The sequence below is a fragment of the Solanum stenotomum genome, chromosome 4, assembly GCF_019186545.1.
Source record: "Solanum stenotomum isolate F172 chromosome 4, ASM1918654v1, whole genome shotgun sequence".
Classification (NCBI taxonomy): domain Eukaryota; kingdom Viridiplantae; phylum Streptophyta; class Magnoliopsida; order Solanales; family Solanaceae; genus Solanum; species Solanum stenotomum.
The window spans coordinates 9,124,133-9,146,237 of NC_064285.1; the positions used below are offsets into that span (position 1 = coordinate 9,124,133).

General features: G+C 39.5%; 1 protein-coding gene across 3 annotated transcripts in view; it reads left to right on the plus strand.

Annotated features, from left to right (window-relative positions):
- The first annotated feature begins 129 nt into the window (after window positions 1-129).
- LOC125863200 (uncharacterized) overlaps window positions 130-22,105 on the plus strand; it is a 42,468-nt gene continuing 20,492 nt past the window's right edge. The window contains exons 1-4 of one of the 3 annotated variants that reach the window (XM_049543369.1): window positions 130-558; window positions 731-849; window positions 1,492-1,602; window positions 1,776-2,300. In XM_049543369.1, the coding sequence (XP_049399326.1) occupies window positions 255-558; window positions 731-849; window positions 1,492-1,602; window positions 1,776-2,054 (813 nt within the window). In that variant the 5' untranslated portion in view covers window positions 130-254 and the 3' untranslated portion in view covers window positions 2,055-2,300. Of the gene's footprint in view, window positions 559-730; window positions 850-1,491; window positions 1,603-1,775; window positions 2,301-22,105 lie in introns of those variants that run through there. The other 2 variants (XM_049543370.1, XM_049543371.1) reach the window with 2 other exon arrangements.

Genomic DNA, 22,105 nt, shown 5'->3' on the forward strand with positions numbered 1-22,105 from the left:
TATTAACTTATAAAAAGTTATTTAATTTTCTAAAATATTGAATTTATTATATTCAAATGCTGATACAATAATATTGACATTTTATTTTCTATTTATTATATATCCATGAGGTGAGTCATATGTGTGCAATAAAAATCTATCCCACTAGCTATTTTCTTGAGTATTTAAATCTCAAAATTACGTTATAAGTACCCGATGTCTCGATCTGTGCATTATTACATTATTGGTTGCATATACACCAAAGTATATTAAAAATGGAGCCATGGAAAGACCTTAGCGGAAAAGTAGTGATGGTGACCGGTGCATCGTCAGGAATCGGGCTAGAGTTCTGTCTCGACTTGGCCAAATCCGGTTGCAAAATCATTGTTGTCGCTCGTCGTGTTGAGAGACTGAAATCTCTATGTGACCAAATTAATAGTAATTCAGAGGGACCCCAACGTGCAATCGCGGTCCAACTTGATGTTACTGCTGATGGTGCTACTATTGAGTCCGCGGTACAAATAGCTTGGGACACCTTTGGACGTATCGATGTCTTGGTTAACAATGCCGGAGTTACAGGTTATTATTATTATTATTATTATTATTATTATTATTATTATTATTATTATTATTATTATTATTATTATTATTATCTAATTGAGTATACATTGTTACATGTTGTGGTACGTTCAAGAAATTTTAATTTTTGAGTATGTAAAATCAGTTGCTTAATTTGATTATTATTGTATAGGTAAGCACTCTTCATTGGAATTGTCAGAGGAGGAGTGGGACAATATGTTTAACACGAACCTAAAAGGGGCATGGTTGGTGTCCAAATATGTATGTAGACGTATGCGCGATGCTAAACAGGGCGGAGGGCAGGGGCGGACCCACGTGTTGTCCAGGGGGTTCACCCGAACCCCCTCGATAAAAAATTACACTGTATATATAAGGTGAATTTTCTGGATTTATGTGGATATATATATTTTGAACCCCCTCAATGACAAGGTGAAGGAGATAGCCCAGCGGCAGCTCCCTTCAATATTAAGCCTGACGTCCAGGGATCGAATCCCTGGGTTAGCGTTTTTCTTTTTTAGTTCCAGTTCCGATTTTCATGTTTTTTTTAGTTTTTTTTTTTTAACAAAAAGTGCTAAAATGTGGTGTTAAACCCAAAAAATTCAAGGGTCCCATACTCCCATTCCTAAATGCTAATAACTTTTTCACTTTCCAAATCCCTAAATCACTTTCTTGTTCTTCTCCAACACTCAAAACTCAAATACTAAAATCATCTCCCATAATATTCTATTGTTGATTTGACATATTTTAAAAGGCTAACTTTTTGTTTCACTATAATCACTTATGTTAGTTTCGGATTTCTTGTAACAAAAATAACTTTTTGTACCTATAAACTATATACTACTACTTCCTTGAAAAATTTTTTTTGTTGACTTATTTACACGTTTATACTTTTATTTTTCGAACCCCCTGAACGAAAATTCTGGGTCCGCCACTGGCGGAGGGTCTGTTATTAATATATCTTCCATGGCTGGTTTGAATAGGGTAGTATACATAGGGACTTTTGGTTACGCTTCTTCAAAGATGGCTCTTGACATGGTTACTAAGGTACGTACTTACAGAGAAGAATTCAGAATTTTAAGTGACTAGATAGTTATTATTCTCTCCATCTTATTTGATTTTTTTTTTTTTGACTATGCATTCAAACTTACATAAAAAGTGTTATAGGTAAGAAAAATTATATTTGCATTAAGTATTCAAATATATTTAATGAATGGTAGAATATGGCGATGGAATTGGGAGTAGACAAGATCAGAGTGAACTCAATAGCACCAGGATATTTCAAATCAGAGATAACAGAGGGGCTTATGCAAAATAAATGGTTCAATAATGTTACTAGGAGAACTATTCCTCTAAAAACATCGGGAACGATTAATCCGGCTTTAACATCAGTGGTGAAGTATTTAATCCATGATTCTTCCGAATATATTTCAGGCAATGTCTTCATCGTCGATTCTGGAACTACCTTACCAGGTGTCCCCATTTTCTCATCACTCTAGTCATAGAGACGGATCCTACTTTTGAAGTGTATGACTTCTTACAACGAATTAAATTTAATATATAATGCTGAATGAGTTCATAGCCAAATGTTTTTAGAGGAAAAATGATGTTGGTTTTGTCTCACTGTTCAATTGTGTCCAAGTGAAGTGTATCTTGATGCAGTTTAAATAAATTCATGCTTGTATAAAGTTTTACATATTTTGTTTTGGTTTATGATCTTTGTAAAAGTTTAACTTTCAACCTATGTAGTGTATTGTTGTGGTCTCTATGGTTATTCAGAACTTCGAACAAATTGGATTACAAATATTATGCTTGAAATTTTCTCAAAAATATTTAAATTTTAAAAAAATGAGACAAGAAATAGGGCACCAGAACCTCAAGCTCTGAAATATATATATATATATATATATAGGGGTATATAGCATGCTTACATGTATATATTTTAGGGGGAAAAGGTACAAGTACCCCCTAGAATATGATCGAAATCCCAAAGACACACCTTAACTAAACCAAGGTCCTATTACCCCCTAACCCTTTTTTTAAAAAAAAATTTATGCACCTTTTTGGCTTACGTGGCATCAAAATATCTCGCACGCGCCTCAATTGTGTGGAGTCACAGAGTGTGCAACGTAAGACAAACGGTGTACAAAATAACAAAAAAAATAAGTTGAAGGGGGTAATAGGACCTTAGTTTAGTTAAGGTGTGTCTCTGAGATTTCAGTCATAATCTAGGGGGTAGTTATGTCTTATCCCTATTTTAGGGGAAATTTCTCAAATAACCATTATAATAAACTTAATTAGATACATATCCTCTACTAATTAACAACCATGACAAAACTACGAGCTAGAAAGAACTAGATATTCTATGATCATCATAAAGTTTATAATACACTTGTAACACCTCGAATCCAAAACAGACCAAAAGTGCAGATTTTGAGAAGTTGCAGGTGCAACCCACGGTTGCCATCCACGGACCGTAGGTCAAACCACGGCCCGTGCTGGTGGTCCATGGTTCACCACTGCAACCTCTCCCCAAACCAGCTCAGAAAAATGGCTAAGTCCCGACTCACGGACTGACCCACGGTCCGTAGATCAGACCACGGTCTGTGGTCTGTGTCCATGGATCGAGACTTCCCTTACCCAGCCTCTGACACAAACTACGGTCGACCAGCACGGACCGTCATTCGATGCACGGTCCGTAGGTCTGACCGTAGATGAGGGTCAGCAGCCAGTTATCTGAAAATTATTGATGGATCAACTTCAGATGGTCATAACTTTTATCACAAAAGGAATTATGTGTCCCGTGACCTATGATATGATAGATAATTAAATCATCTTTTCGACGCCATCGAGTTTTCTAAAATCCGACATCCGAGTAAAGAGTTATGCTAGTTTTAGTGAAGCCCTGTCGGGCAGACTCGACCGACGACTCCAATCGTCATATTGACCTACGGCCCGTCAGTCCAATCCGTCGGTCACTCTGACAGCAGTTAAGTCAGGGGTCTTTTGGTCTTTTCCTATTTCGTTTAACCCCTAAGATACGTCGTTTAGACCCTAAATCATGAGGTTTTAGTTAGTTTTAGCCTAGAAACATAACTAGAACTTACCTTAGTCAAAATCATTAATCAAAACTTAGAAAATTAGAAGCAAGAGAGAAGAAAAAGGTCAAGAACCCTAGTTCAAGAATGTAGCAAGGTTCCATCAGTTCCAGCCCCGAAATTGAAAGATTTCTCCGTGGAATTCGTCACTAGGTATGTGGGGTTTCACTAGTGGGTTCCTTTCGCCCATTAGGTACCTATAATTCAGTCAGTTTCTTAATTCCATTATTATGAATAAACCTAGGGTTTCTAGAATTACAGCAGATCATCATTAACATGTTCCAAATCAAATTATCATGTTATTTCTCAGTTTATTGCATGAATTTCAGAACCCTAGCTATGTATTTCTTTAGTTGTTGAATTACACATGCTAGGTCAGATATCTCAGTTATTCAGTTATACATGCCTCAATTATTAATGCATCACTATTAGATTAATTGTTGCATTCTCAGTTTGCATGTTCAGTTCGAGCTATCCAGTAACTTACAGAAATTCAGTCATAATGTGTTAATCACTTAATCTATTGGGAGTAGCATAATACCGAGTTGGACTAGGGTTCAGCGTACCCATATAGTCCCAGAACTACGAGCCACTTAGGTGTAAGTCCCCTCTGTGGGCAACATCAGTTTAGTGATCACGCTAGCATGCCTCTATACCTCTGGCAGGGTATATTAGGTCCTCTCGATGGGGCGTATACATCGGACTCCACATTTAGCTCATATGGTGTTATGTCGGTTATTAGTAGCTCCCACAGTTCAGTCAGACTCTATTGCATTGACCATATTTGTAACATCCGACAATTTGAAATAACTATGAAGAAGCTGGAAATTTCAAATAGTCATTTTTGGAAAGAATTCAAAAATTTGGAAATTTGGTTAAGTATGGAAAAAAATGAGTTTTTGGTCAAATTTGAGCAGTCATAACTCCTATCTCAGGATGAGTTAGCTGTATTTCCAGTTATGTTTGGAAATCCCTTGGAATGATCTTTCCAACGCCTCTGAGTTTGCTCGATTCCGAGTTCGTATGAGTGAGTTATGCCTTTTGGAAGTTGGGTTGTTGGCACAGAGCAGTATAGTCCAAATTTGTAAGAGTATTTTGGTCTTTTCCCTAACCATTTCTTTTGGTTATATTAAGGATCTAGACTGATTTTAATTTAGTTTTTCCCTTTTAAAAGTTAGAGTTAAGGTTGTGAGTGAAGAGAGAAAGAAGAGGAGAAATGTCATGACCCAAGCCTAGGGCCTAGACGTGACCGGCGAATGGGGAACCCGAAGGAACCCCAAAAAAGCCTCATAGCGTATCTTACACATCATTGGTCGCGGAAGCAATTAAAATGACCATAAGCTATAAGCATAATCAAGGAGGAAATCGGGACTATGGGAGCAAGAAAAAAAAGAAGAAATGATACATAAATACCATAGATGAATCAAGCTCAAACATAATACACAACTTGTCCAACACCACCTCTAAACATAGGTACTTTAGCGGGGGCCAAGACAAACAACTGGGCTCACCCTCATAGTCAAAACATAACTAAAAGGAAAAGTCTTATACATAGCAAAAGATCATAAGCAACGTCCCCGGAATGGAGGACTCACCAATAACCTTGATAGAAAATCGTATTAGCCACGCGGAGGACGAGGGTCAAGCGGTGCTCCGGTCCCTACATGGTGACATCATGTAGGCATAGAGTATGCGTTAGTACGTTTGAATGTACTAAGTATATGGGATGCAATGCAATGCAACAAGGGATGGACATCATAGGCAAAATGCATAATCGTACCCGATAGATAGCATATTAATGAGATGATATGTATAATGATGCTTATATAAAAATCATATTTAGTAGGGCATAGTATATGTGTAGTGAGTGACCATCAATATAGTATTTCCAAGGCCTACCACCCCCTTGGAGAGGCGAAAGAGGTACAAACCCCTCAATGTGGTTACCCGGGCCTACCACCCCCCGAGCTAGGGACCAAGGTACAAACCCCTCGATATGGTTATACGGGCCTACTACCCCCCGTACTAGGCAACCAAGGTACAAACCCCTCGATACGGTTATACGGGCCTACTACCCCCCGTACTAGGCAACCAAGGTACCAACCCCTTGATACGGTTACCCGGGCCTACAACCCCCCGAGCTAGGCTTGGTCGACTCACACACTATATAGAGAAAATCATATACATGTATCCATTTCATCATCATTTCAATACTTATATAATCATCCGACTCATAGGACGTACATTGGACCTTCCATTTCATAAGAATTCTATAAATGGCATTTTATCAAACATATGGTGGGCTACTTGTTCATGTAAATAAAATCATGTGTTTCAAGAGTACTAAGTCCAACCAATTTCAAAATCCATATAAAACAGCCCACCAACAACATACATATATATATACATATATAACAACCTTCATAATTTGATCATGGAGGCATGAAAACCATAAACATCATATAATCATTCCATTTCATGATAATATACAAAAATAGACCATAATAGGATGTGTAGTAATAATTCCATAATTCAAGAGTTCATAAATGATCATAAGGACCCATAAACTTGAAGTAAAATAGAGGATAAATGGTTGGACTTGTGGAAAGGAAGGTTTCCACAATCAACCCACATACCTCAACTTTGGAGAATTCTTGATGAAGATTGGAATGGAGAATTGCTTGAGATTGAATCTTGAATCCGGAATTAAAGCTTGGGATCCTTGAATTTGGTTGATGATCTTGGTGGAATTTTTGGAGAGGGTTTAGAGAGAGTTTTTGGATGTTTTGAAGTTAAATGACTAAGTATGGATATGTCCCCTTTTTATAAAAACGTCCCAACACTTAAAAAAAAATTGAGGCGGGTGAACAGTGTTTTCGGCTACTGGAATTTGCATTTTCTGCCGGACAGGTTTTACGAAAATGGTCATAACTCCTTCATCCTAACTCGGAATGAGGTGAAACAAATTGCGTTGGAAAGCTAACTCACAGAGCTTTAATTTTGATAGTTTGAGCTCCTTCCAGTTCCTTGTGTGCTGAGAGATATGCCCCTTTAAAGTTGACCCTCAAAATCGCTTTTTTTGCGATTTTCAAATTTTGATACGGTTGTTCTAAAATTCGGGTTAGACTCATTTCCCACTCAATTTGACCCCCTGAATAAGAATATGAAGTCGAATTTCCGAAATGATGCACGGATTTTGAGATATATGGAAATTACAATTTTAGGTGTTTCCGAAGCACATTTTCGGGCATTTTTGGGGTCGTTTCAATATCTCCCCCTTGGGAACATTCGTCCCCGAATGTTAAAGAAACATACATGAGAGACACAAACATGGCAATTTCAGCCCACATAAGGATGCAACAATGCACTTACACCTTATTTCAAAAACCTCAACATAATTGTAAAACCACAATGAACCAATTGTCAACTTAAACATGAATGTATGCAATGACATTATCATGTTTAGTGATGTTCAAGGAGAAACTACCTTCTCCTAGTCATAACACACCAACATCAACATTTCTCATGTTCATAGGAGGAACTACCTTCTCCTAGTCATTACATAGTCCATACATCATTAAGCACATATGCAAGTTTCCATGTTCAATAGCACTCTTTCAAGGAGGAACTTCTCAACTCCTTACTAAGACATGCTCATACCTTATTTTCATGAAGTACAATAGATCACTTATAACCAATGCACTACAACATGAGGGAAACAACTCATACAACTCATCTTTCTTCAAAAACACAAGTTTTTATGGAAATGCGCAAACCTCATTAATTCACATAAACATGGGAGGAACTACCTCCTCTACTCTTTAGGAAAGTTTCCACCACATAAGAAGCTAACATTCCATTTCATAAGAACACATTCAAGCATGTTCATTTAATTCACATCATCAAGTCAAGTATGCCATATTACACACAATGCACAACTTAGGAGAAAAAAAATCTCCATTTAAAACACACATCATACAACATGAGAGAATAGGACTACTTCTACGAACTCAATATGCATGCAACTTAGACATATTCCGTTTCATTGGAGGAATTTCCTCCTCCAACTCAAATCATGCTTATCATATGATCTTCGGCCAATTATGCAATTACTTCTTAAAAGCACATTTAAACCATTCACCTCATGAATCACATAGGTTACTTACTCTAATTGCCTATCAACATGAGGGGCATGAAACATGAAAACTCATTTTTATCTCAAAACATGAATTTTCAAAAACATACCTTTCATAAGGAAATCATCAGAATATAAAAATCACACATGACTTCTAAAACATAACATAGGCCCATCTAGGAACTCTTGGTCTCAAGCTAGAATAGGAATGGAAGAAAGAGATGAGGATGTCGGGATTTCAACAAATCATGCTTTTTAAGCACACCATCCCCTCCTTAGGAGGAAGCCCTCACTACAACCCTCAAGAAAACTTTTTCCAAGCACTCCTAAAGACATAACCAAACTCACATTTTGCCATTTTTGCAAAAGTCTATGGTCCTCAACATCTAGCCATACCACCCTTATATGACACAATCAAACACCAAATCCATAATAGGAAGAAATTGTACCCAAATGTCATCCTACTCAACAAGGTGATAACTAGTACACACTCAAGGGCCCCATATTCTTCTAACCATCCGAGCCCTATCATCAATAAAAACACACCAAGTATGCAACCCATCCATACTAAGAGTCACATCAAGGCTTAACATGCCAAGTTTCACTAAGTCAACAAGAGTATTCCTAGGGGAACAAGGTAAGAGATATTCTTCACAAACCCCCTTTTTTTTTCTAACTTTAAACCATTAACCGGGGTAAAATCCGAAAAAGGTTCTATTAACTCATCCGGAGAACTCTAAGCCTCATAGCCTCATAAGGCATCATACAAGATAAGGTAGTACCGGAAATCAACATAACACTTACTCTCATATGAAATTACCACATACCGGTACCTTCATCCCAAAAATTCTTCCAAGTCAACCCTAGTAGCATCCTTTTCTAAGGCCGTCACTAGGATATCACTCAAGATCTCATATGAATCTACCAATCCGGGTCTAGATTGCTCCAATTCACTAAACCACATAAGGTGAGAATTCAAGCAAACCTATCTCATAAACGTCAAGGACACTCAATAACCTTACCATCTAAGCATATTATCCCGCATTGGGGTAAGCCTAAACTATCTCATTACACAACATGATTCTCAAACCAATGAGGATCTCACTCCTACCCTCTTTTAAAGGAGCTTAATCACTCAACATCTCTAGGTACCACTTAAGAATCACTATTCGTCAAAATCCAACACATCATAAAACTCATAAGGACTAAGTTGAGTTATACTAATCACTCACATATGGCCATAACTAAACCCATGAATATTAAGGACGACACAAAAAAAAAATTCGCGATATTCTCTTTATCAAGTCACGAAAGACAAGTATTACTAAGATTACTCCTACAAGGTTCATCACCTTAGATAACTCCTTTATAAACTCTAGAGGATCTTCCTCTATCTTTGGCCCATGGAATTTCCGCAATTCAATAAAACATAAAACACATACCGGAACCCTTAAGATCCACTACCACTCACTCTTTGAGACTTACGGGTAGACATCCTTTCTTGGTTAAACCTTAGAGGAACTTAGAGGAATTTTGACCAAGAAACCTTTCTTTTTTTCACTAAAGTTGGATTAAGACAACTCTAGACCATGTCAACCCTTATCACCACTTTTGGTGGGGTCTACCAACCAACTATGCCTAGGTATTATCTAAGCACCCTACTTAAGTGACCATACTTAGGATCAATCTTAAAATACAACAACTAACCCTTTGAAGTTGGTCAACACTTATACTTCTTATTCTTCACCTTAACTAGATGGTACATGCAACCCTCAAAGTCAACTTCAAAACACAACATAATCCCGACCTAGGGCATATAATTTCTTTTCCCATCTCCACTCTCGGATAGGCTCCTTTGGGAATCAACAATTTGACCATACGGGTTCTACCATCAACTAAACATAACTTCACAATTACCTTGCTAGGTAGGCACACTATCTCCCCCTTTGGAGTAAGCCTACACAAGTTCTTCTAACCAACACAAAGACAATTATGAAGCATTAATCACACAAAATACAACTTCATAATCTATTCCATCAAAGCTCACAAGTCACATAGCCATAATTGGCATTACAACCACTCGCTCCTTCTAGCAAGAACCCTTCAAGTGGTCCAACTTTAAACACCATAAGACAAGGAATAAGAGAGAGAGCTTATAGATCTATGGCACGACTTAGAGAATGAAGAAGTGAAACATTTCCTAAAACGTCTCATAGCCTCCTACTCATAGTTGTGGTGCACAACACAACCATGAATCGGACTCTAATCAACGCGGTGTGTTGGACTCCGAGGATCTATCAACCTAGTGCTCTGATACCAAGTTTGTCACGACCCAAGCCTAGGGCCTAGACGTGACCGGCGAATGGGGAACCCGAAGGAACCCCAAACAAGCCTCATAGCGTATCTTACACATCATTGGTCGCGGAAGCAATTAAAATGACCATAAGCGATAAGCATAATCAAGGGGGAAATCGGGACTAAGGGAGCAAAAAAAAAAAAAGAAGAAATGATACATAAATACCATAGATGAATCAAGCTCAAACATAATACACAACTTGTCCAACACCACCTCTAAACATAGGTACTTTAGCGGGGGCCAAGACAAACAACTGGGCTCACCCTCATAGTCAAAACATAACTAAAAGGAAAAGTCTTATACATAGCAAAAGATCATAAGCAACGTCCCCGGAATGGAGGACTCACCAATAACCTTGATAGAAAATCGTATTAGCCACGCGGAGGACGAGGGTCAAGCGGTGCTCCGGTCCCTACATGGTGACATCATGTAGGCATAGAGTATGCGTTAGTACGTTTGAATGTACTAAGTATATGGGATGCAATGCAATGCAACAAGGGATGGACATCATAGGCAAAATGCATAATCGTACCCGATAGATAGCATATTAATGAGATGATATGTATAATGATGCTTATATAAAAATCATATTTAGTAGGGCATAGTATATGTGTAGTGAGTGACCATCAATATAGTATTTCCAAGGCCTACCACCCCCTTGGAGAGGCGAAAGAGGTACAAACCCCTCAATGTGGTTACCCGGGCCTACCACCCCCCGAGCTAGGGACCAAGGTACAAACCCCTCGATATGGTTATACGGGCCTACTACCCCCCGTACTAGGCAACCAAGGTACAAACCCCTCGATACGGTTATACGGGCCTACTACCCCCCGTACTAGGCAACCAAGGTACCAACCCCTTGATACGGTTACCCGGGCCTACAACCCCCCGAGCTAGGCTTGGTCGACTCACACACTATATAGAGAAAATCATATACATGTATCCATTTCATCATCATTTCAATACTTATATAATCATCCGACTCATAGGACGTACATTGGACCTTCCATTTCATAAGAATTCTATAAATGGCATTTTATCAAACATATGGTGGGCTACTTGTTCATGTAAATAAAATCATGTGTTTCAAGAGTACTAAGTCCAACCAATTTCAAAATCCATATAAAACAGCCCACCAACAACATACATATATATATACATATATAACAACCTTCATAATTTGATCATGGAGGCATGAAAACCATAAACATCATATAATCATTCCATTTCATGATAATATACAAAAATAGACCATAATAGGATGTGTAGTAATAATTCCATAATTCAAGAGTTCATAAATGATCATAAGGACCCATAAACTTGAAGTAAAATAGAGGATAAATGGTTGGACTTGTGGAAAGGAAGGTTTCCACAATCAACCCACATACCTCAACTTTGGAGAATTCTTGATGAAGATTGGAATGGAGAATTGCTTGAGATTGAATCTTGAATCCGGAATTAAAGCTTGGGATCCTTGAATTTGGTTGATGATCTTGGTGGAATTTTTGGAGAGGGTTTAGAGAGAGTTTTTGGATGTTTTGAAGTTAAATGACTAAGTATGGATATGTCCCTTTTTTATAAAAAAAACGTCCCAACACTTAGAAAAAAATTGATGCGGGTGAACAGTGTTTTCGGCTACTGAAATTTGCATTTTCTGCCGGACAGGTTTTACAAAAATGGTCATAACTCCTTCATCCTAACTCGGAATGAGGTGAAACAAATTGCGTTGGAAAGCTAACTCACAGAGCTTTAATTTTGATAGTTTGAGCTCCTTCCAGTTCCTTATGTGCTAAGAGATATGCCTCTTTAAAGTTGACCCTGAAAATCGCATTTTTTGCGATTTTCGAATTTTGATACGGTTGCTCTAAAATTCGGGTTAGACCCATTTCTCACTCAATTTTACCCCCTGAATAAAAATATGAAGTTGAATTTCCGAAATCATGCACGGATTTTGAGATATATGGAAATTACAATTATAGGTGTTTCCGAAGCACATTTTCGGGCATTTTTGGGGTCGTTTCAAGAAAGTGAAGAAGAAGCAAAGTTCGTTAAGATCGTCGTGGTTTTCATCGGGGGTGATCCCTATTAAGGTATGTGAGATCATAGTGTTGGGTTGGTTCATTCCCCCACACGCCAAACTCGTTTTTATTTTTGAGAAAAGTTTTGGTTGTGTTTGTTGAAGCCTTGTTGTTGTGGTTGTTGAAGTCTTGTGATTGTGTTGAAGTTCTTGTTGATTTGGGACATGTTTCCGAGTTGAATCTATTGTATATTAAGGGTCTTTATGATTCTAAGTGTTTAGGGCTGGAACCTTTGAGGTTAAGGTGGTTTAGAGTTGGAAAAAGAAAGGAGAAGAGTCAAAATTTCTGGGAAAAAGGCTGGGGCGTCGTGCTAGCTAGCACGCCCAAAAAGGGACTCTGAAGTCCAGCCCTTGGGGTGGTGCGCCTAGCAGAGCGCCCAGCAGGCCCCTCTGAGGTCTGTAGGCTGGCGCCCCGCGCCTCTCAAAGCGCCAAGGATGCCAAGTCTTCCCATTCATTCCGTACTTTTTCATGCATGTTCCTTGGTAATGTACCTATGTTTTATAGTGGTTTTCAACACTCTAAGGTACATCTAAACATCCCGAACTCATCCATAAACATGAGATTAATTACCCTTGAATTCATAATCCATTTCGAGGAAAGTTCATATCAAAGTCAAGTGAAGTTAGAGTCAAGTCTAGAAGTTAAGAAGCAAGTCAATGCAAGTCTTTAAAGTTGTTCAAGAGTCTTTATTGAACGTTTTAACTTCATTTTAAAGCTCAAATTTCAAGTTAAGTAAAGAGTATAGAGTTTCAAGTTAAGCCAAGAGTATAAGGTTGAGTTCATTTCTCAAAAGTTATTAGGGAACAATGTATTCCCAAAGAAGTTTTAAAGAAATGTTTTTACATTTAAACAAGATTGGGAACTCAGATTTCCAAAGAGCCTTCGGGCTAGTTTTCCAGAAAAGAGTAATCGCTTTCTAAATGAAGCAAGAGAAGAAACTGAGATTTCCAAGATAGCCTTTGAGCTAAGTTTTTGAGTAATTATCTCAAATCAGTAGGAAGACATATGTTTTAAGAATATAAGAGCCAGTACCTTTTTGGGAGTAGTATCGAGCACCAAATTGGGGGAGCGTTCAAAGAACTCACAGCCCCCATAGAACTATGTAGCCATCATGGGTAGAAGAGGTTTATATGTTTTAGATGAATCCTTTTCAAATTAGACTAGTGGATCCATTAGGCAGTTCAGGTCCTATACCTTTGGCCGGGTACAGGATGCTCTGGCAGCATGAGGTTGATCGCTGTATCATCACTATAGCTCTTATGTGATGGTTGTCGGTTAGAGAAACTCCCACAACAATTATTGTATTTTTATATACATGAGTTCATTGTATTTCTACATACATCTCAGGCTTATTGTATCTTTGTATACACACAGAGTTTATAGCAGGTTTTAAACAACTTTTCTTTATATTGCACTTGTTTTAAATTGCCTTATATTGAAATGAGTCAGTCAGGTTGAGTTGAGTTGAGCCAGGTAAGTTATTCAGTTTCTTCCAGATTTCTTCCTAGCTTATGTTGCTTAGCTTTCCATCTCGCATACTCGTACATTCAATGTACTGATGTCAGTTGGACCGCATCTTATGATGATGCAGACACAGGTACCCAGGATCAGCATCCATCACACCGTTGATCCAGTTGAGCACTCTAGAGTCAGTGGTGAGCCTTTTTGCATTCCGGAGGACTCTGTTATTTTGTGTTCCTAGTTTTGCTTTATTAGGATGTTGTGGGTATGTCCTAACATCCATCTAAGTGTTATAGAGGCTTCATAGACAGTCAGTCAGTTAGTATTGAGTCTCTTATCTATGTAAATATTCTATTTTGAGACCCAAGTTGCCTTTTGGCCAGTTTTTATCAGTTGGGTTGCTTTATGACCTTTCATTGCACTGAGTTATTTCTGTTGAGTTAAGTTTTCCGCTGAGTTAGGTAAGCCAAGCCAAGGGTTCGCTTGGGGCCAGCAATGGTCTTCGAGTGCCGGCCACGTCCAGGGTGTAGGCTCGGGGCATGACAATATTTCAGTACAGTCAGTATTCAGTCTCAACATGTTATAAATTTGGTCATTGCATCAGTTAGGTCAGTATTCAGTATTTTCAGTATCTATATCATGTGTAGATTATTTCATTGCTTTATTTCTTTGTTCAGTTATATGTTATTTCAGCTTTACTCTATCATGCATGCTCAGTACCTTTCAAGTACTGACACATACGTGCGCTACATCTTCTCGTGATGTAGGTTTAGGTTCTCAGCACCAAATCACGCTTAGATCGGTTCCCGATCTCCAGTTCAGCAGCATCAGTGGTGAGTCCTCATTCTTCGAGGACAATAGTCATGTCATCTTTCAGTTTTCAGTCTTTTAGTTTCAGATTTTCTAGACTTAGCTGGGGCATGTCCTAGCACTTCTAGTCAGTTTAGAGGTTTATTTCAGACATAGTTAGGTTCAACTTAGTATTGAGTTAATATCTTCCTTGTATTAAACTCATCAATTATCATTTATCTCAGTTATAGTATATGGGTATTCCCCATCATTTCATTTTATTTATGATTATAGCTTCCGCATAGTTTCTATTATTCACATTATATTTAGTATGATCATGATCATGCCAGCGGGGTTAGCTTGGGATCACTTGTGGTCCTAGGTCCCGTGTCCGCGTCTCAGGGGTAGCTCGGGGCGTGACAAACTTGGTATCAGAGCATTAGGTTTAAGTGTCCTAGGATGTCTGAAAAGCTGCACTAGGTAGAGTCATTTTCATAGATGTGTAGTGCGCACCACATCTAATGAGGGGAGGCCACAAAGTGTTTTAGGAAATCTTCATTTTCTTGTTACTCTTATCATACGTAAGGTATGATCTAATTCCATTCTAACTCGACGTTTTACGTTTCAGTGATTATGCCTCCTAGTAGAGCTAACGCCAGGAATGCGAATGCCAGGAACGCAAACGTAGCTCCTCCAGTTCCATATCAAGAAGTGTCGAATGTTGAATTCAGGAATGTCATTTAGATATTGGCTCAGAGTGTCGCTAACCAGAACAATCAGCGAGTTTAAGCTCATGTGAATACAAATGGTAGATCAGCAGCAGCAAAGGTCCGTGACTTTGTTAGGATGAATCCGCCTGAGTTCTTAGGATCGCAGACTGGTGAAGATCCCAGAATTTCTTAGATGAGATCAAGAAAATCTTTGAGGTGATGCAGGTCACTGAGAATGATCGGGTTGAGTTAGCATCTTACCAACTTAAGAATGTGGCTCATATCTGGTATACTCAGTGGAAGGAGAACATAGGTACATATGCCGCTCCTATTACTTGGGATTGTTTCAGCGAAACCTTTTTGCACAGGTTTTTCCCCATAGAGTTGAGAGAAGCAAGGGCCCAGGAATTTATGAACTTAAGGCAGGGTAACATGACTGTCCAAGAGTATGGGCTCAAGTTTAACCAACTCTCCAGGTATGCTCCTCACATGGTTGCTGATTCCAGGGCTCAGATGAATAAGTTTCTGTATGGAGTATCAGACTTAGTGAAAACAAAGTGCAGGAATGCTATGTTGTTAGATGACATCAACATCTCTAGGCTCATGACTCATGCTCAGCAGGTTAAGGGTGATAATCTTAGGGAACATACTAAGGAGACTAAGAAAGCAAGAACAGGTAACTACGAGTATTCCCAACAGAAATTGGGAGGTGGAAATCGCTCGCAGTTTCAGCAGAAGTCTTCGACTCCAGCACCTTCATCAGCTAGTGTTTCATCCCCCAGGTTCCGTAATGATCAGAAAGGTAGGGTGTCAGGCTCTAAGTCTCAAGGTAGTGTTTCAGGCACCAAAACCTACCCAACTTGCCCGAAATGTAGTAAGAACCATTCGGGCGAGTGCCTTGCAGGTAAGGAATGATGCTTTGGGTGTGGTTAGTCTGGTCATAGATTGAAGGATTGTCCTTCTAGACAGGGTCAAGAAGGAAATAATGGTAGAGCTCAGTCTACAACTTCAGCAGCACCAGCAAGTCGCCCGACTCAGCAGGGTAACTCTTCTTGTACTGGTGGCGGACAACGCCAAAATAGGCTATATGCTCTTCAGGCTCGTCAAGATCAGGAAGATTCTCCTGATGTAGTCACTGGTACGTTACGAGTCTTTGATCTTGATGTTTATGCTTTATTAGATCTAGGGGCTACTCTGTCTTTTGTAATTTTTTACATAGCAGTCCAATTTAGTGTTAGCCCAGAAACTCTTTCAGAACCCTTCTCAGTCTCTACTCCAGTCGGTGACTCAGTTATAGCTAGACAGGTATACAGAAATTGCCCTATCATAGTCTCTCAGAAAGTCACCTCAATAGATCTTGTAGAGTTAGAAATGGTAGACTTCAATGTCATTCTAGGCATGGATTGGTTACATTCCTGTTATGCCTCAGTCGATTGTAGAACTAGGATTGTTTGTTTTCAGTTTCCAGACAAACCAATCCTAGAATGGAAGGGTAGTAGCTTAGCGCCTATGGGTCGATTCATTTCTTACCTTAAGGCCAGAAAGATGATCTTTAAGGGTTATCTCTATCATCTAGTTGGGGTTAAGGATTCTAGTTCCGAATCCCCAACTCTTGAGTCAGTTCCTATAGTCAGTGAGTTTCCAGAAGTGTTCCTAGAAGATCTTCCCGGAGTTCCTCCCGTAAGGGAAATAGACTTTGGAATTGATCTCCTTCCAGATACCCAGCCTATCTCTATCCCTCCTTTCAAAATGGCTCCAGCTGAGCTTAAGGAATTGAAAGAGCAGTTGAAAGACCTTCTAGATAAGGGCTTCATCAGACCTAGTATTTTGCTATGGGATGCGCCAGTGTTGTTCGTGAAGAAGAAAAATGGTTTTCTCAGAATGTGCATTGACTATAGGCAGTTGAACAAGGTCACAATCAAGAATAAGTACCATATCCCCAGGATTGATGACTTGTTTGACCAACTTCAGGGTGCTAGTCATTTCTCAAAGATAAACCTCAGATCAGGTTATCATCATCTTAGAGCCAGAGATAGTGACACTCCGAAGACAACCTTCAGAACTCGGTATGGTCATTACGAATTTGTAGTTATATCATTTGGACTAACCAATGCTACTGCAGCTTTCATGGATTTGATGAACAAAGTGTTCAAGCAGTACTTAGACTTGTTCGTTATCGTCTTTATTGATGATATCCTCATTTACTCTAGGAATGAGGAAGAACATGCGAGTCATTTGAGGGTAGTTCTGCAAACTCTCAAAGATCGCCAGTTATTTGCAAAATTTAACAAGTGTGAGTTTTGGTTACAATCAGTTGCCTTCCTTGGGCATATTGTGTCTAGTGAAGGAATTCGAGTAGATTCCCAGAAGATAGAAGCAGTGAAACAATGGCCCAGACCTACCTCTGCTACAGATTTCAGAAGTTTCTTGGGTCTAGCAGGTTATTACAGAAGGTTCGTGAAAAGATTTTCATCCATAGCCTCACCATTGACTAGGTTGACTCAGAAAAAGGTTAAGTTTCAGTGGTCAGATGATTGTGAGAAAAGCTTCACAGAATTGAAAACTAGGTTGACTACAACTCCTGTCTTGCCTCTACTAGAGGGTTCAGATGGTTATGTGATCTATTGTAATGCACCCAGAGTCGGCCTAGGTTGTGTGTTGATGCAGCTAGGTAAGGTTATAGCTTATGCTTCTAGATAGCTTAAGGTACATGAGAAGATTTATCCAACTCATGACCTCGAGTTTGCAGCAGTGGTGTTTGCACTCAAGATTTGGAGACACTACTTGTATGGTGTTCATGTAGATGTGTTCACAGACCATAAGAGCCTCCAGTATGTATTCACCCAGAAATAGTTGAATCTTCGCCAGAGAAGGTGGCTTGAGCTCCTCAAAGATTATGATATGAGTGTGCATTACCATCCGGGTAAGGCAAATGTAGTAGCAGATGCTCTTAGCAGATTATCCATGGGTAGTGTAGCACATGTTGAGGAAGAAAGAAGAGAGCTAGCAAAGGATGTTCACAGACTTGCTCGCCTAGGAGTTCGTCTTATGAGCATATCAGATGGTGGTGTAACGGTTCAAAATGGGGCAGAATCTTCTTTGGTAGTAGAGGTTAAAGAAAAGCAAGATTGTGATCCAATCTTGCTTGAGATTAAGGGTGCAGTCCACAATCAGAGAGTGGAGGTTTTCTCCCATGGGGGAGATGGTCTACTTCGCTATTAGGGTAGATTGTGTGTTCCTGATGTGGGTGAATTGAGACAACATATTCTCGCAGAAGCCCATAATTCCAGATATTCTATCCATCCAGGCGCCACTAAGATGTACTGCGATCTGCGGGAAGTCTATTGGTGGAATGGTATGGAAAGAGATATAGCAGTTTGTGGCTAAGTACCCCAATTGCCAGCAAGTCAAGGTAGAACATCAGAAACCAGGAGGTATGACTCAAAAGATTGACATTCCTACTTGGAAGTGGGAAGTGATCAACATGGACTTTATCACAGGTTTACCTTGTACTCGCAGACAGCATGACTCCATTTGGGTGATTGTTGATAGGGTTACTAAGTCATCTCGCTTTTTGGCGGTCAAGACTACAGATTCGACGGAGGATTACGCCAAGCTTTACATTAATGAGATTGTGACATTGCATGGGGTTCCTTTGTCTATCATCTCAGATAGAGGTCCTCAGTTTACCTCTCATTTCTGGAAGTCATTCAGAAGGGTCTTGGTACTCAAGTTAACCTTAGCACAACATTTCATCCACAGACGGATGGTCAGGCAGAGCGTACCATTCAGACCTTAGAGGACATGTTGACAGCTTGTGTGATCAACTTCAAGGGTAGTTGGGATGATCACCTTCCTCTTATTGAGTTTGCCTACAACAATAGTTACCATTCCAGCATTCAGATGGCCCCTTATGAGGCATTGTATGGGCGTAGATGTAGATCTCCAGTTGGTTGGTTTGAAGTAGGTGAAGCAGCCTTGATAGGACCAGATTCAGTCCTTGATGCTTTGGAGAAAGTGCAACTCATTAGAGATAGACTTAAGACTGCCCAGAGTCGCCAGAAATCTTATGCAGATGTGAGAACAAGGGAACTAGAGTTCCAAGTTGATGATTGGGTTTTCCTGAAAGTGTCACCTATGAAAGGTATGATGAGATTTTGCAAGAAAGGAAAGCTTATGAGTTAGAGTTGCCAGCAGACTTAGCAGCAGTGTATCCAGTCTTTCACATTTCTCTTTTGAAGAAGTGTGTGGTTGATCCAGCATCCATGTGCCATTAGAGAGTGTGGCCGTGAAAGATAGCCTTTTTTATGACGATGTACCAGTTGAGATTCTCGATCGTCAGGTTAGAAGGTTGAGAAATAAAGAAGTCGCTTCAGTCAAGGTTTTGTGGATGAGTCAGTCAGTAGAGGGAGNGACGATGTACCAGTTGAGATTCTCGATCGTCAGGTTAGAAGGTTGAGAAATAAAGAAGTCGCTTCAGTCAAGGTTTTGTGGATGAGTCAGACAGTAGAGGGAGCTACTTGGGAAGCAGAAGCAGAAGCAGCCATGAAGTCCAAGTATCCTCACCTCTTTCCTTCCGATTCCATTCCAGCTTGAGGTAATAGTTCCTCTTCAGTTTTTCAGTCATTCATGCGTAAAATTCAGTCTTAGAATCATGTTCCTTCAAATGTACTTGCATTTTTAGCATATTTACATGTTCTAGGAACTCAGTTCAGTCAGAAATTCAGTTCTCAGTGTTTAGTGGTAGGGATTGCAGCCCTCTCCCTCTATTTCAGCTAGTTTAGTCTTCATTCGAGGACGAATGGTCTCAAGGGGGAGATAATGTAACACCCCGAATCCAAAACAGACCAAAAATGCAGATTTTGAGAAGTTACAGGTGCAACCCACAGTTGCCATCCACGGACCGTAGGTCAAACCACGGCCCGTGCTGATGGTCCGTGGTTCACCACTACAACCCCTCCCCAAACCAGCTCAAAAAATTAGCTAAGTCCCGACTCACGGACAGACCCACAGTCCGTAGATCAGACCACGGTCTGTGGTCTGTGTCCGTGGATCGAGACTTTCCTTACCCAGCCTCTGACACAAACTACGATCAACCAGCACGGACCGTCATTCGATGAACGGTCCGTAGGTTTGACCGTAGATGAGGGTCAACAGCCAGTTAGCTGAAAATTATTGATGGATCAACTTCAGATGGTCATAACTTTTAGCACAAAAGGAATTATGTGTCCCATGACCTATGATATGATAGATAATTGAATCCACTTTCCAACGCCACCGATTTTGCTAAAATCCGACATCCGAGTAAAAAGTTATTTTTGTTTTAGTGAAGCCCTGTCGAGCAGACTCGACCGACGACTCCAATCGACGGACCGTTGATTGACCTACGGCCCGTCAGTCCAATCCGTCGGTCACTCCGACAGCAGTTAAGTCAGGGGTCTTTTGGTCTTTTCCAATTTCGTTTAACCCCTAAGATACGTCGTTTAGACCCTAAATCATGAGGTTTTAGCCTAGAAACATAACTAGAACTTACCTTAGTCAAAATCATTAATCAAAATTTAGAAAATTAGAAGCAAGAGAGGAGAAAAAGATCAAGAACCCTAGTTCAAGAACGCAACAAGGTTCCATCAATTTCAGCCCCGAAATTGAAAGATTTCTCCGTGGAATTCGTCACCAGGTATGTGGGATTTCACTAGTGGGTTCCTTTCACGCATTAGGTCCCTAGAATTCAGTCAGTTTCTTGATTCCCTTATTTTGAATAGACCTGGGGTTTCTAGAATTACAGCACATCATCATTAACATGTTCCAAATCAGATTATCATGTTATTTCTCAGTTTAATGCATGAATTTCAGAACCCTAGCTGTGTATTTCTTTAGTTGTTGAATTACACATGCTAGGTCAGATATCTCAGTTATTCAGTTATACATGCCTCAGTTATTAATGCATCACTATTAGATTAATTGTTGCATTCTCAATTTGCATGTTCAATTCGAGCTATCCAGTAACTTACAGAAATTCAGTCATAATGTGCTAATCACTTAATCTAATGGGAGTAGCATAATACTGAGTTGGACTAGGGTTCAGCGTACCCATATAGCTCCAGAACTACGAGCCACGTAGGTGTAAGTCCCCTCTGTGGGCAACATCAGTTTAGTGACACGCCAGCATGCCTTTATACCTCTGGCAGGGTATATTAGGTCTTCTCGATAGGGCGTATACATCGGACTCCACATTTAGATCATGTGGTTTTATGTCGGTTATTAGTAGCTCCCATAGTTCAATCAGACTCTATTGCATTGACCATATTTCAGTACAGTTAGTATTCAGTCTCAACATGTTATAAATTTGGTCATTGCATCAGTTAGCTCAGTATTCAGTATTTTTAGTATCTATATCATGTTCAGATTATTTCATTGCTTTATTGCTTTGTTCAGTTATATGTTATTTCAGCTTTACTTTATCCTGCATGCTCAGTACCTTTCAAGTACTGACGCATATGTGCGCTACATCTTCTCGTTATGTAGGTTCAGGTTCTCAGCATCCAGATCACGCTTAGATCGGTTCCCGATCTCCAGTTCAACAGTATCAGTGGTGAGTCCTCATTCTTCGAGGACAATAGTCATGTCATCTTTTAGTTTTCAGTCTTTTAGTTTCAGATTTTCTAGACTTAGCTGGGGCATGTCCCAGCACTTCTAGTCAGTTTAGAGGCTTATTTCAGACATAGTTAGATTCAGCTTAGTATTGAGTTAATATCTTCCTTGTATTAAACTCATCAGTTATCATTTATCTCAGTTATAGTATATGGGTATTCCTCATCTTTTCATTTTATTTATGATTATAGCTTCTGCACAGTTTCTGTTATTCACATTATATTTAGTATGCTCATGATCATGCCAGCATGGTTAGCTTGGGATCACTTGTG